This window comes from Podarcis melisellensis (genome assembly GCF_964234715.1).
Source record: "Podarcis melisellensis genome assembly, chromosome: 13".
Classification (NCBI taxonomy): domain Eukaryota; kingdom Metazoa; phylum Chordata; class Lepidosauria; order Squamata; family Lacertidae; genus Podarcis; species Podarcis melisellensis.
The window spans coordinates 54295176-54307504 of record NC_138545.1 but is presented as its reverse complement, the minus strand read 5'-3'; the positions used below and the strand labels follow the sequence as shown (position 1 = coordinate 54307504).

At 46.1% G+C, this 12329-nt stretch overlaps 1 protein-coding gene across 1 annotated transcript in view; it reads left to right on the top strand.

The window, feature by feature from the left end:
- CORO1C (coronin 1C) overlaps nt 1–12329 on the top strand; it is a 61153-nt gene that overhangs the window by 46045 nt on the left and 2779 nt on the right. The window contains exons 4-8 of the mRNA XM_081885204.1: nt 5136–5265; nt 6417–6598; nt 7386–7505; nt 10114–10218; nt 11861–12006. Coding sequence (XP_081741330.1) covers nt 5136–5265; nt 6417–6598; nt 7386–7505; nt 10114–10218; nt 11861–12006 — 683 coding nt within the window. The remainder of the gene's footprint in view (nt 1–5135; nt 5266–6416; nt 6599–7385; nt 7506–10113; nt 10219–11860; nt 12007–12329) is intronic.

Here is a 12329-nt window from a genome sequence, read left to right as displayed (position 1 = left end):
AATGCTGGCGGTGGGGAGCAAAGCCTTTCGGCCCCGCCGGCCTTCCTGGACCTCTTCTGAAGGCCGGGGGGGGGGGAAGGCTTTGCTCTCCACCGCTAGCATTTAAAAGAGGTTCCCGGAGATTTCCCTATGGGCTTTCTTCTTGCGAAGCAACCCCATAGGGAAATTCGTTTTGCGAAGCGCCTCCAAAACGGAAAACCCTTTCGTCTAGCGGGTTTTTCGTCTTGCGAGGCGTTTGTCTTGCGGGGCATCACTGTATGTCTTTTCTTGTAAGCATTCAAGTTGGCACATGTATTAGGTTCTCAGTTTGTGCACCTGGAGCAAAACTGGTAGTTGCTTGGGCATTTCCCATTATGTAATGTTTGGCCTCCTTGAGTGTAGTCCCTCTGCAGTCAGCAGTGCCCGACTGGTTGTGAATTTACCAGAGCGCAGCATTTCAAGAGAGCTGCAACTGATAGGTCTGTAGGCCAACCCTCGCAAGGAAAGAAAGAGAGGCTGTGGGCTGTGTACACCATATATACCCCAGACCATACTTTGAGCACTCCTGCAGAAAAGAATTTGGACCTGTTTGTCTTCCTCCATGTTTCATAGACCTGACTCAGGCCTGTCTTGGCTTCTGCTGCTGTGCTGTTATCTGATCTGTCTGTTAGTCCTCCTGCTTCCCCAATTACCTGTGGAAACCTTCCAGTAGTGTACTCTCTCACACTTCAATCCAGTTAAACAGCTCCGTTCATGTTAAAGGGTTGGCGTCTCTCCTTATGTTGCAGGCCATATGGCTGCCTTGATATCATCAAGGCAAGTGGATGAAAGATCTGAATGAATGCAACCAAACACTGGTAAGGGCTCATTATTGAGCCTACCTAGTGGCAGTGAAGCCAGCAAAGAAGGCATACTTTGCTTCCTTCATTGCATCCTCATTATGTCGTCCAGCAGAGCTTTTCCGGGTTGTACAGGACCTTTTACAGGCTGGCCCAAAGGAAGGGATAGGACCAATGGTAGCTCACTGTGACTTGTTTGCAAAGCATTTTGAGGATAAGATCACTTGCATCCACCGAGACCTTGACTCTGCTGTTATAGCAGATGAATCTCATGGGGTGTCCAGAGCTCAGTCTAGTCCTGTTGTGCTGGATGAGTTTCAGTTGGTAAGGCTTGAGGATGTGGACAAGGTGCTCGGATCAGGGAGGTGATCAATGCCTCTTTAGAGAGGGGGTGGTCCCTGCCTGTTTGAAGGAGGCAGTGGTAAAACCACTCCTTAAGAAACATTTCCTGGATTCGAAAAATCTAACTACTAGTTGCTAATCTCCCTTTCTTGAGCAAGGTTCTGGAGCAAGTGGTTGCAGACCAGATCCAGGCGCTTTTGGAAGAAACAGATTTTCGGGATTCATTTCAATCGGGGTTTCGGCCCGGTTTTGGCACAGAAAGTGCTATGGTTGCCCTGTATGATGACCTCTGTCGAGAGAGAGACAAGGGAAACACGTCCCTATTAATTCTTCTCAACCTCTCAGCAGCTTTTGATACCATCAACCAACGCATCCTTCTGGAGCGACTCTCCAAACTAGGGGTGGCTGGCACCGCTTTGCGGTGGTTCCAGTCCTACTTGGGTGGTTGTTCCCGGAGGGTGTGACTTGGGGAATGCTTTTCAGCCCCGTGGAACCTTCAATGTAGGGTTCCGCAGGGCTCAATCCTATCCCCCATGTTGTTTAACTTCTACATGAAACCGCTGGGTGGGGTTATCCGGAGGTTTGGAGTACATTGTCAGCAGTATGCTGATGACACTCAGCTCTGTTTCTCCTTTACATCTGCAGTGGAAGTGCTGGACTGAATGAGAGCCAACAAAGTGAAGCTCAATCCAGATAAGACGGAGGCACTGTTAGTGGGTGGTTCCCTAGACCAGATGGGCGGGAGATCACTTGTTCTTTTTTAAAAAAATAATTTTTATTGATTTTAACATATAAATTATAAAATGTACCTCAAAACTTATCACTTATACAATCTTTTTAGACTTCCATCAGCACCTCTGATGATCCACCGTTTTAACCACTTCTTATGCATTTCTTAACTTTATATTGCCTTTACATCTCTTAACAAATCATCCTCCCCCTTCTCCATTTTTGCAATACTTCCAATAATACTCCTCACAAAACTTCTTGCAAACCTACAAACGTCGTCTGATCTTCACAAATACTTTTCAAATAGTCCATAAATTTACTCCAGTCTTCCGTGAATTTCTGGTCCCACCAGTTTCTAATCCTTCCTGTTCTGCATAGTCCATTAACTTCATCCTCTATTCAATCGTCGGTAATTCTTCTTGCTTCGATTTTTGGTCCAAGAAGATCACTTGCTCTTGATGGGGTTACACTTACTCTGAAGGAGCAGGTTCGTAGCTTGGGGGTCCTCCTGGATCCTCGAGGCTCAGGTGGCCTCTGTGGCCCAGAGTGCCTTCCATCAGCTTCGGCTGGTGGCCCAGCTACGCCCCTATCTGGACAGGGACAGCCTAACTACTGTTGTCTACGTTCTGGTAACCTCTAGGTTAGATTACTGAAATGTGTTATAAGTAGGGCTGCCTCTGAAAATGGTTCGGAAACTTCAGATGGTGCATAAATTTGGTGGCCAGGTTGCTCACCAGAGGAAGACGGTTTGAGCATCTTACACCAATCCTGGTCCAACCCAACTGCACTGGCTACCAATTACTTTCCAGGCCCAATTCAAAGTGCTGGTTTTGACCTATAAAGCCTTAAACGGCTCAGGACCACAATACCTCAAGGACTGCCTGCTTCCATATGAACATACCCAAACCCTGAGATCATCTTCTGAGGCCCTTCTTCATGTGCCTCCTCCACAAGAGGTCCGGAGGGTGGCAACACGAGAACGGGCCTTATCTGCAGTGGCTCCCCAGTTGTGGAATGCTCTCTGTGTTGTTCTCCCCACGTGAACAGTGACATTTCTGCACTTTTCTAAATCTCAGCTCTCCACATATTTCTCATGCTTTTCAGAAAAAGCCCCAATAAATTCAGGAAACTGATTTGGACACACCAAAACACAGTTGGCTTGCTGCAAGAAACTGAGAGTACAAATAGTTTTTTTTCCTTAATCTGGTTCTTAGTGTTGCAGAGTTTTAAATCCGTTTCAAATTTTCAAGAACTATCATCTGTTTTAGCTGTCTGTGGCTTTTTCCAGCTCCATAAGCTTCATGATCAGACTATTGCTTTGCTGTTTTGACTAGGCAAATTCCGCCCATTAAATTGGAAGGGCTTGGGGTTCTTTTTGAATTACCTGCTTTGCTTTGAATGTTGGCTCAAACTTTTCAGTGGGCCCTCCTGAGAAACTCTGATGTGAGTGTTGCCTCTTCTGGCCTTGGGAGGGCAATAGCCACTTGGCTTTGCTTGCTTTAGAGTCTTGGATGTGAATTCTGCTGGAGCCTGTAATAATATACAGTGGTACCTCGGGTTAAGTACTTAATTCATTCCGGAGGTCCGTTCTTAACCTGAAACTGTTCTTAACCTGAAGCACCACTTTAGCTAACAGGGCCTCCCGCTGCTGCCACGCCGCCGGAGCACGATTTCTGTTCTTAATCTGAAGCAAAGTTCTTAACCTGAAGCACTATTTCTGGGTTAGTGGAGTCTGTAACCTGAAGCGTATGTAACCCGAGGTACCTCTGTATTCTCATCAGAAGCAGGCAGTAAGAGACTATAGGGCAGGTTGTTACTTTGCTGCCATCTGCTGGTGGTTAATTCTGCTTCCTCAGCAGTTCTCCCCACTTTTGTATGTAGGTCAGCTCTGGTTCAGAAACCATGATTGGCCAGTGGTGACTCATGCAGAAGATGCCCAGGGGACACTTCCTTATTAGCCTTGTCGTCCCTGAAAGCCCTGTAAGGAGGATCCTGGGGTTCAAAGGCTGCTGTGGGTGGGTGCGCTGGTGGCTGTTGGTTCAGACTTTGTCCTTCTGGCCTGTAGGAAGACATGCAAGCATCTTTAGGCACCAGGCAAAATGTTTCTCTCTAACCAGACCTTTGGCTAATTAAACATTCTATGGCCTTTAAAGGGGTGGGGTAATTGCTTTGCTTTGTTTTTGGTTTATTACATATTTTGTGTTCTCATTTTGTATGCTTACATCGTGAATCACCCTGTGATCTTCGGGATGGTGATGTAATAATAATAATAATAATAATAATAATAATAATAATAATAATAATAATAATAATATAATATTTGGCAGATGCAGGGAGGGTTGGGGCTCTCTTTAGACCTTCTTGAGAACATGCCACCCTCCCTTGGTTGCTGATGCCTCCGGGAGCACTGAATGCCATTTGTGATAATAAAACAAATAAGAAATTGAGTTTGGACATAAAAATTAAGTACTCCCCTTTGCCTTTTGTGCTCTCTTAGGCTAAGAAAGAAAAGCATTTACCATATTGGCCCGAATATAATACGCACTCACAAATCAGCTGCACCTTTAAAATTGAAGGAGGGAAAAGAAAAAAAGACAATACCCAGGCTGCTTCCTTGGGGGGGGGGGGCAGCACTGCTTTGCCAGTGGCCTTCCCCCTTCTTTCTGGCGGCTTGGGGGAGGCTTGGGAGTGGCAGGTGGACAGTGTGCCATTGCCCTGCGCTCCCGGGCTGCTTCCTGGGGGCGGGGGGAGCCCCACCGCTTTGCTGGCGGCATAAGGCTGCGAATCAGTTTGGTGGGTCACAGATATTGTGTAGGCCCTGTGTAGGTTGAGGGTGGCTCTAATCATGTACATTACAGGATAATGTTTCTTTGTCATCTGTGTGTAAAATTAGATACCTACCCCGGTTGCACCTTGGCAAATGGTTCAGTCAGAATGGCTCCCTTTTGAAGAAGTTAGCTGACTTTTTGCCATGCCCTTCAGGTGATTTGCAGGGAACACATCTCTGGAAGAATGACTCAAACTACAGAAAGAAATCCTGAGCTGTTTGCTTGCCAGCTGGGAAGCCTCTGGCTAGTCAAGCAGCCAGCAAAGGCATCATGGCTTCTGAAATGGAGCTGGCACTTCATCTGAATGCCAGCTTGGCAAATCTCCAGCTAGCTATGGTTTTGTCCACCTTTTGGAAAGTGACAATATTCCAGTAACCATGGTTCCTCCCACCCCACCCTTCTTTTTTCATTTTTGCAGGTCTGGCAGATCCCAGAGAATGGGCTTACGCTGCCCCTGACAGAGCCTGTGGTCATCTTGGAAGGCCATTCCAAAAGGGTGGGCATTGTGGCCTGGCACCCCACTGCGCACAATGTGCTGCTAAGTGCAGGTAGGCTCTGGATCCCTGAGGAACAAAAGGAATTGGCTTCTCCCAGCTGACTGGCCTTTAGCTCTTGCAGAGCCAGAAAAACCTCTGCCAAAGCCACGAATGGAAGTGTTCCTGTGGTTAAGAAAGGAGGCAAGGCCATACTCTGCTCACATGACCAGTTGGGCAAGGTCCGCTTCCTGGAGGGTTTGGCCTTCCTTTTCCCCCTGTGTCATGTGTCACAGCTACTTCTTTTGAAAACCTACATTACCTTTCTAGTTTTCTTGCTCTTCACCAGGTGGTTTGCTCACTCTGCTCTATTTCCTAGTAAATTTCTAATCTGCATTAAGTTTTCTTAAAGCTGCTTATACTTTTGGAGTAAGTATTCCTGTTTCCCCCTTCCCCTTTTCTTTTGACTCTAAACTAGCCCCTATGAAAAGGCACAGTGCTTTCCCCCCAATTCTGTGCCAAACCTTGACTTTCAGATATGGAGTTTGGGGTGTTATTTTTAGATGCATCACTGAACTCAGTGTGCAGGGTCAGTGATATTGGGGGGGAAAGGATAGAAAACCCATTAATGTCCTAATTTATTGGAAAATGGTTCTCCATATCCTAAGTGCTGATAGTGTTGTTTTAATGATGTTCTTTATTGAACCAATCTAGGTTGGCCCTTTGCAAGCTAGTAATTGGTTTGCTTGATGAAGAATTCTTTGAGTCTTGAAAGCCTGCATTCTCTTATGTTGGCAAAGTTAAGGTTTCCTGTCTGTGTGTTAAATAGAGACTTAAACTACTGACTTTCTTGTTTGAATTAAAATGTCTCTCTGCCCACAAATGCGACCACACAAGGAAACTAACACCCAAGAGGTGAAATAAAAAAGCAGTGAAATTGTCACAAAGAAATACAGCACAGCTGAAATATTAAAAGGAGAATAATATCAGTTTTTCTCTGGTGCTTGAGCAGAGAGGGGTCAGAGGACCATCTAGGGGTAGAAAGCTCCATCGTGTTCTCCTTCCTTTTTTTCCCTGGGTGCCAAAGCTGGAGCGACCTTGAGGCTCCTTTTAGAGAGTGCTGGCTGTAAGGATTTTCATACCTCAGGGAAGTGGAAAATATGAACAGGTAACCCTTAAAACACACACAGGTAATGGGCTTTTATTTCTTAATTGCCTTTCTTCAGGCTGCGATAATGTTATCATCATCTGGAACGTGGGGACAGGTGAGCCCCTCATAAATCTGGACGACATGCATCAAGACATGATTTACAACGTGAGCTGGAACCGGAACGGGAGCCTCATCTGCACAGCATCCAAGGACAAGAAGATCCGAGTGATTGACCCCAGGAAACAAGAAATTGTTGCAGTGAGTATGCGCTGTATGTAGCCCAGTAGACCTGAAGGAGTGTCTCCACCCCCATTGTCCAGCCTGGACATGGAGGTCCAGCTCCAAGGGCCTTCTGGCGGTTCTGTCCCTGCAAGAAGTGAGGTTACAGGGAACCAGGCAGAGGGCCTTCTTTGTGGTGGCACCCGCCCTGTGGAACACCCTCCCAGCAGATGTCAAGAAAATAAACTACTGTCTGACTTTAGAAGACACCCGAAGGCAGCCCTGTTTAGGGAAGTTTTTAATGCTTGATGTTTTATCACTTTTTAAGTACTCTGTTGGGAGCCGCCCAGAGTAGCTGGGGAAATAATAATAATAATATTTGGCAAGTGGTGGTTTGTCAAGGAAGCTGTGCTGCTTATCCTCCCCCGTGCCCCCGGCGCCTTCCCTCACTTAAAGCCAAGTTCATTGTGCACTGGGAAGCTATTCATATTTCTTTACTTAGGCCCTTTTCTTCCCAAAACTCAAGGCACCGTTGTGCCACTTGTGGCTTCATCAGCATTTGGGGATTGGGTTTTATGTTCTGTTGTGTACATAATGCTTATGCATTCGTGCTTTGTCTGCTCATGCAGATTGGGGGTTGAAGGCTAGACATCATGAGTGGAGGGTGAATCCTTCCATTTGTAAGTACATTCATCTTTTTTTTTTGGTTTCAGATGCCCTCACAGCTTGCTTTGCAAGTTTCATTGGGGACGTTAGGAGATAATATCAGTGACTGTTGCTACCATTTCCCTCTCTTTCCTCTCTTGCTTCTCCTCCCCCAAACCAGGAGAAAGAGAAAGCTCATGAGGGAGCCCGACCCATAAGAGCCATCTTCCTCTCGGATGGGAACGTCTTCACCACGGGCTTCAGCCGGATGAGTGAAAGGCAGCTTGCGCTCTGGAACCCTGTAAGTGCTTTAGCTGCCATCAAACATTGCCATAGAGCTCAGCAAACAACAACAACAACAGCAACACCCTATTCCAGGGGTAGGCAACCTAAGGACCGTGGGCTGGATGCGGCCCAATCGCCTTCTCAATCCGGCCTGTGGACGGTCCGGGAATCAGCGTGTTTTTACATGAGTAGAATGTGTGCTTTTATTTAAAATGCATCTCTGGGTTATTTGTGGGGCATAGGAATTTGTTCATTTTTTCTCCCAAAATATAGTCCGGCCCACAACATGGTCTGATGGACGGTGGACCGGCCCACGACTGAAAAAGGTTGCTGACCCTTGCAGCCCATCCTGCCAACAAACGTGTTCATTCTGCAACTCTGTCTTGATGCTTCAGATGTTCCCTTAGGAAACAAACTTTTAAGTTAGAATCCTAGCATTGTAGAGTTGGAAGGGACCTAAAGGGTTAATTTACTTACTTTTATTTAATTCTGCAACTGCCTTTTACAACCCAGGCCCTTCGCACCTCAGGACAGAGGCAGGTGATAGAGTCTTTTTAGATAATTTGGTCAGGGTGGCTGTCTACCAGCTCCATCTGGTACGTAGGCTGAGACCCTATCTGCCTGCGGACTGTCTCGCCAGAGTGGTGCATGCTCTAGTTATCTCCCGCTTGAACTACTGCAATGCACTCTACGTGGGGCTACCTTTGAAGGTGGCTCGGAAACTGCAATTAATCCAGAATGTGGCAGCTAGACTGGTGACTGGGAGTGGCCACTGGGACCACATAACACCAGCCCTGAGAGATCTGCATTGGCTCCCAGTACGTTTCCGAGCACAATTCAGAGTGTTGGTGTTGACCTTTAAAGCCCTAAACAGCCTCGGTCCAGTATACCTGAAGGAGCGTCTCCACCCCCATCATTCTGCCTGGACACTGAGGTCCAGCTCCGAGGGCCTTTTTAAAAAAATATATATAATTTTTATTAACCGGCCAATCAAATCAAATCACATCACATAAATTCCAAATTACAAAGCTGAATTTTAAATTTTGTTGGGGGGACCCATATTTCAAGATCCGAAGGGGGATTCTGATCATCTTCTTGCTATTGCGTTAATGTCCAAATCAATCCAAATCAGTCCAAACAGAGTTCATAATTCTATCCAGTCTTATCTTGCTGTTTCCACATCACCTCTTGTTCATATATTTTCTCTTTTTTCTTTATGATCTCTTCTGATAGTCTCCTTAAGCCGATAAACACCAATAATAATCCTGTGTGAATTTTCCGTTCTTCCAATCTTCAAATCGAGATGGTTTCCATATGTCATCACCTTCATAGATAACAGTGCTCTTTCCATCATTAATTACAGAACTCTCATTCTTAAGTCCAACTAAGGAGTTTCACCCACAATATAAAAACAGCTCTATTTCTCTATTTCTCCTCTCAGACTTAAGTCCTCCGACAGAACTTCCCAATATGGCGACGGCATTTTTAACTGCGTCATTCCAAAGCTCTTATACATTCCATGCTCTTAAAACATGCTTTGGTTCGAAAGTTTATCTCCACACAGCCTTAAATCCACAGCTTAAGTCCTTAAAACGACAATTCTGACTCGTGAGGGGAGGGGATTCTTGTTTAATCACATAAGGAAAGAAAGGAAAGTTTTTCCCCCTCCCCCATCAGTCATTTGCCGTACCGTATCTTGACGTATCTTCTCATGTTTTATTCTTGTCTTGTTTTATCAGAGATCTCTTCTGTTAGCAGTCTTTACTCCCCCTCCTTCCTTGAAATATGTGCATTCCTTCATCCAAATTGTTTCTTTTGAAGTTCTTGCAGCTAGTGGCACAGATCAGGGACGGCATCCAGGAGTGCCGAAATCCCACAGGAGGGCTTTGTGCCTAGTGCCCCCATCCCCACAAATTCGGGGGTGGTATAGGGCACAGCAGGCAAGGGCAGTCCCCCCCACCATCCTGGGGGAAGGGTTAGGGAGGCTAATTACTCCCATCATAGCCTCCAAATTACCTCGTGTGGGTCGGAGAGATGTTATTGTCAGCCATCTTCCGATGCGCCCCCTAGTGGCCCCCCCAGCTCCGAGGGCCTTCTGACAGTTCCCTTACTGCGAGAAGTGAGGTTACAGGGAACCAGACAGAGGGCCTTCTTGGTGGTGGCGCCCGCCCTGTGGAACGCCCTCCCATCAAATGTCAAGGAAATAAGCAGCTATCTTATTTTTAAAAGACATCTGAAGGCAGCCCTGTTTAGGGAAGTTTTTAATATTTAATGCTGTATTGCGATTGGGAACCGCCGAGAGTGGCTGGGGAAACTCAGCCAGATGGGCGGGGTATAAATAATAAATTACTACTATTATTATTATATTATTATTATTAGTATATGGCTTAATCTGAAACTCATTACAACAAACTATATCAAACATCAAAATGCTCTGGAAGATGAGATCTGTCACATGCAAAAAGTGTGACAACTGCAGCAAATTGTAGTTATCAGATATTGTGCATTAAATTTTATTTTGGTGTTTGCTCTCTGGGCAGCCAGCAACATCAATGTCATTCTGACTAGCAGGGTCACCAGAGTCCATGTCTTCCAAATGTAAGATGCCGTTCTTCTCTCTGCAGAAAAGCATGGAAGAGCCCATTGCCCTCCATGAAATGGACACCAGCAATGGTGTGTTGCTACCCTTCTATGACCCAGACACCAACATCATTTACTTATGTGGAAAGGTAGGTCATGGCTGCTGTGCTGAAGAGAACGGTTGTCTGAGAAAAGCAGCCCTTTTGTGGCATTTCAGTGCTGCCTGCAAAGGTTGTCCTGGCTCTACTCCATCTCCTTGTTCTTGGGGGAATTATTTATTCTTGCTCCCCCCTCCCCGCTCAAGAGTGTGTGGATTCATGTGTGTATGTGTATAAAGAGAATGCAGAACTTCACATCATAAGCGACACATGATATATACCAAAGGAGAGAACAAACCAACTCCACTTCTTCTTAAGAGTTTTCAAATCATTTGTTTGCAAGTCCCTCAGGACCACTAGTCTGTCATAGGAATTTAGATACTATACATATTTGTTTAGTTATTTACAAATATTTATACCTTATATTTACAAAAATTTATAAATATAAATCCCAGAGTGACTAACAATTAAGGAACAGAAAACAGTAATGATCACATTTAAAATGGCAAAACATAACATGAAACATTGAAACCACTCCATTCCCATACAGCTAAGATAAATCAGAGCATCTAAATAGCCCGAGCAAGATGAGGTCTTCTTGACCCTGGGAAGACGACTCTTCTCTGTGGAATAAATTCCAAATATTAGACCTCTTTGATGGTGCCCCATCTCTGGTCACTCCTCACGTGTCAGTGGTGGCTTCCCCAGCCCAGTGTTTTTAGCAGCTGATGCTATGGAATTTAGGCTGCCCTCAAGATATGGTGTGCACCACCCAGGGCTTCGCAATGGTTTCGTGGCCCCCTCTCAATCTATGGCTTAGGCATTTTTTTAAAAAAAACCACAGGGTCACTGTTAAGTTTCGCATGTGGTTTGAGAATCATTCTTTTTCTTACCTTGGATTTTGGGGGGTGAGGCGAGACTGGTGCTGCATTGCATCCCATGTTATTTTGGTGGAGTCCTGAAAGGATAATCAGAACAGTCTGCCCAGGCTGCAGGTTTGACACCTGTTAGACTGATAAGTTGAGAATTTTGTCAGGCAGAATTAACTGAACAATGTGCTGTTGTCCGTTGTGTGTGGGGGGTGTGATTCTTGATTCTGCAGCCTTATATGTGAGGCTTTATGAAATCTTGAACAAGCAGTAGGAAAAAAAACCTGCCCTCGTGTTTAAAAACTGCTTTGGGGCTATATGAAGGAGCCCAAGGACTGTGGCTAATGGTGAGGCTGCAGGGGGAGAGTGAAGCTTTTCTCCTCCTTTCCTAATGCCAGCCCTCTAGTTAGCAGGTTTGGGAGAGGCAGAAGAAAGACCTGCTTTGCAAAACACCCAACTAAATTATGGAATTTTTAGATACAGTCAAGCCAGGCTAACGCTTTGTTCAAAGGCATTGTGCCACTTTGTATCCCCGCTGGTGGGGAGGGGGCCGCGGTGGGGAAAGGCTCATTGCTTGTAGGCTTCTGGCTACCACTGTGGGCAGCAGCAGGGTGGATGCGCAGGCTGTGCCTTGGTCCTGAGGCTGCTTCACGTGTCAGTAGACATAATTCACACTGGAGGCTTCATGAATGTGCCAGAGACACCAGGTGCCTGAAGGGTGGGCGTGTTGTACAAGGAGTGGTCTGGGAGGACACACCTCCTCACCCCCGCGAGCAGGGTTCCTGGCCCGTAGTCACTTGCTTGCCCTCCCCAATTTCTTCCAGGGCGACAGCAGCATTCGCTACTTTGAGATCACAGATGAGTCGCCCTATGTGCACTACCTCAACACCTTCAGCAGCAAAGAGCCGCAGAGAGGGATGGGCTTCATGCCGAAGAGGGGCTTGGATGTGAACAAGTGCGAGATAGCAAGGTAACGAGAGGCCGGGAAGAGTGCCAGCGACCCCAACTGCAGCCCCGGGATCTCTGGCTTGGCACCCCAACATTCTGGGTCACAAGTCCACCACTTGGCGCTATACAATCTGAACTGTTTCAAAGGATGTAGGGATGGAAGATTTTGTAAAGGAAGTGATGTCTCAAGGCATGCTGGATGTCAGGGTAACTTGTCTACATCAGAAGAATAATCTGTTTAAAAGAAGAAATTGACAAATAAAGCAAGCCAGGTGGCATTCCCCTTGTCATAGCCCCAAATACTGACACTTCTAGGACCTCATCGGTCAGCAGCAAAATACTTTC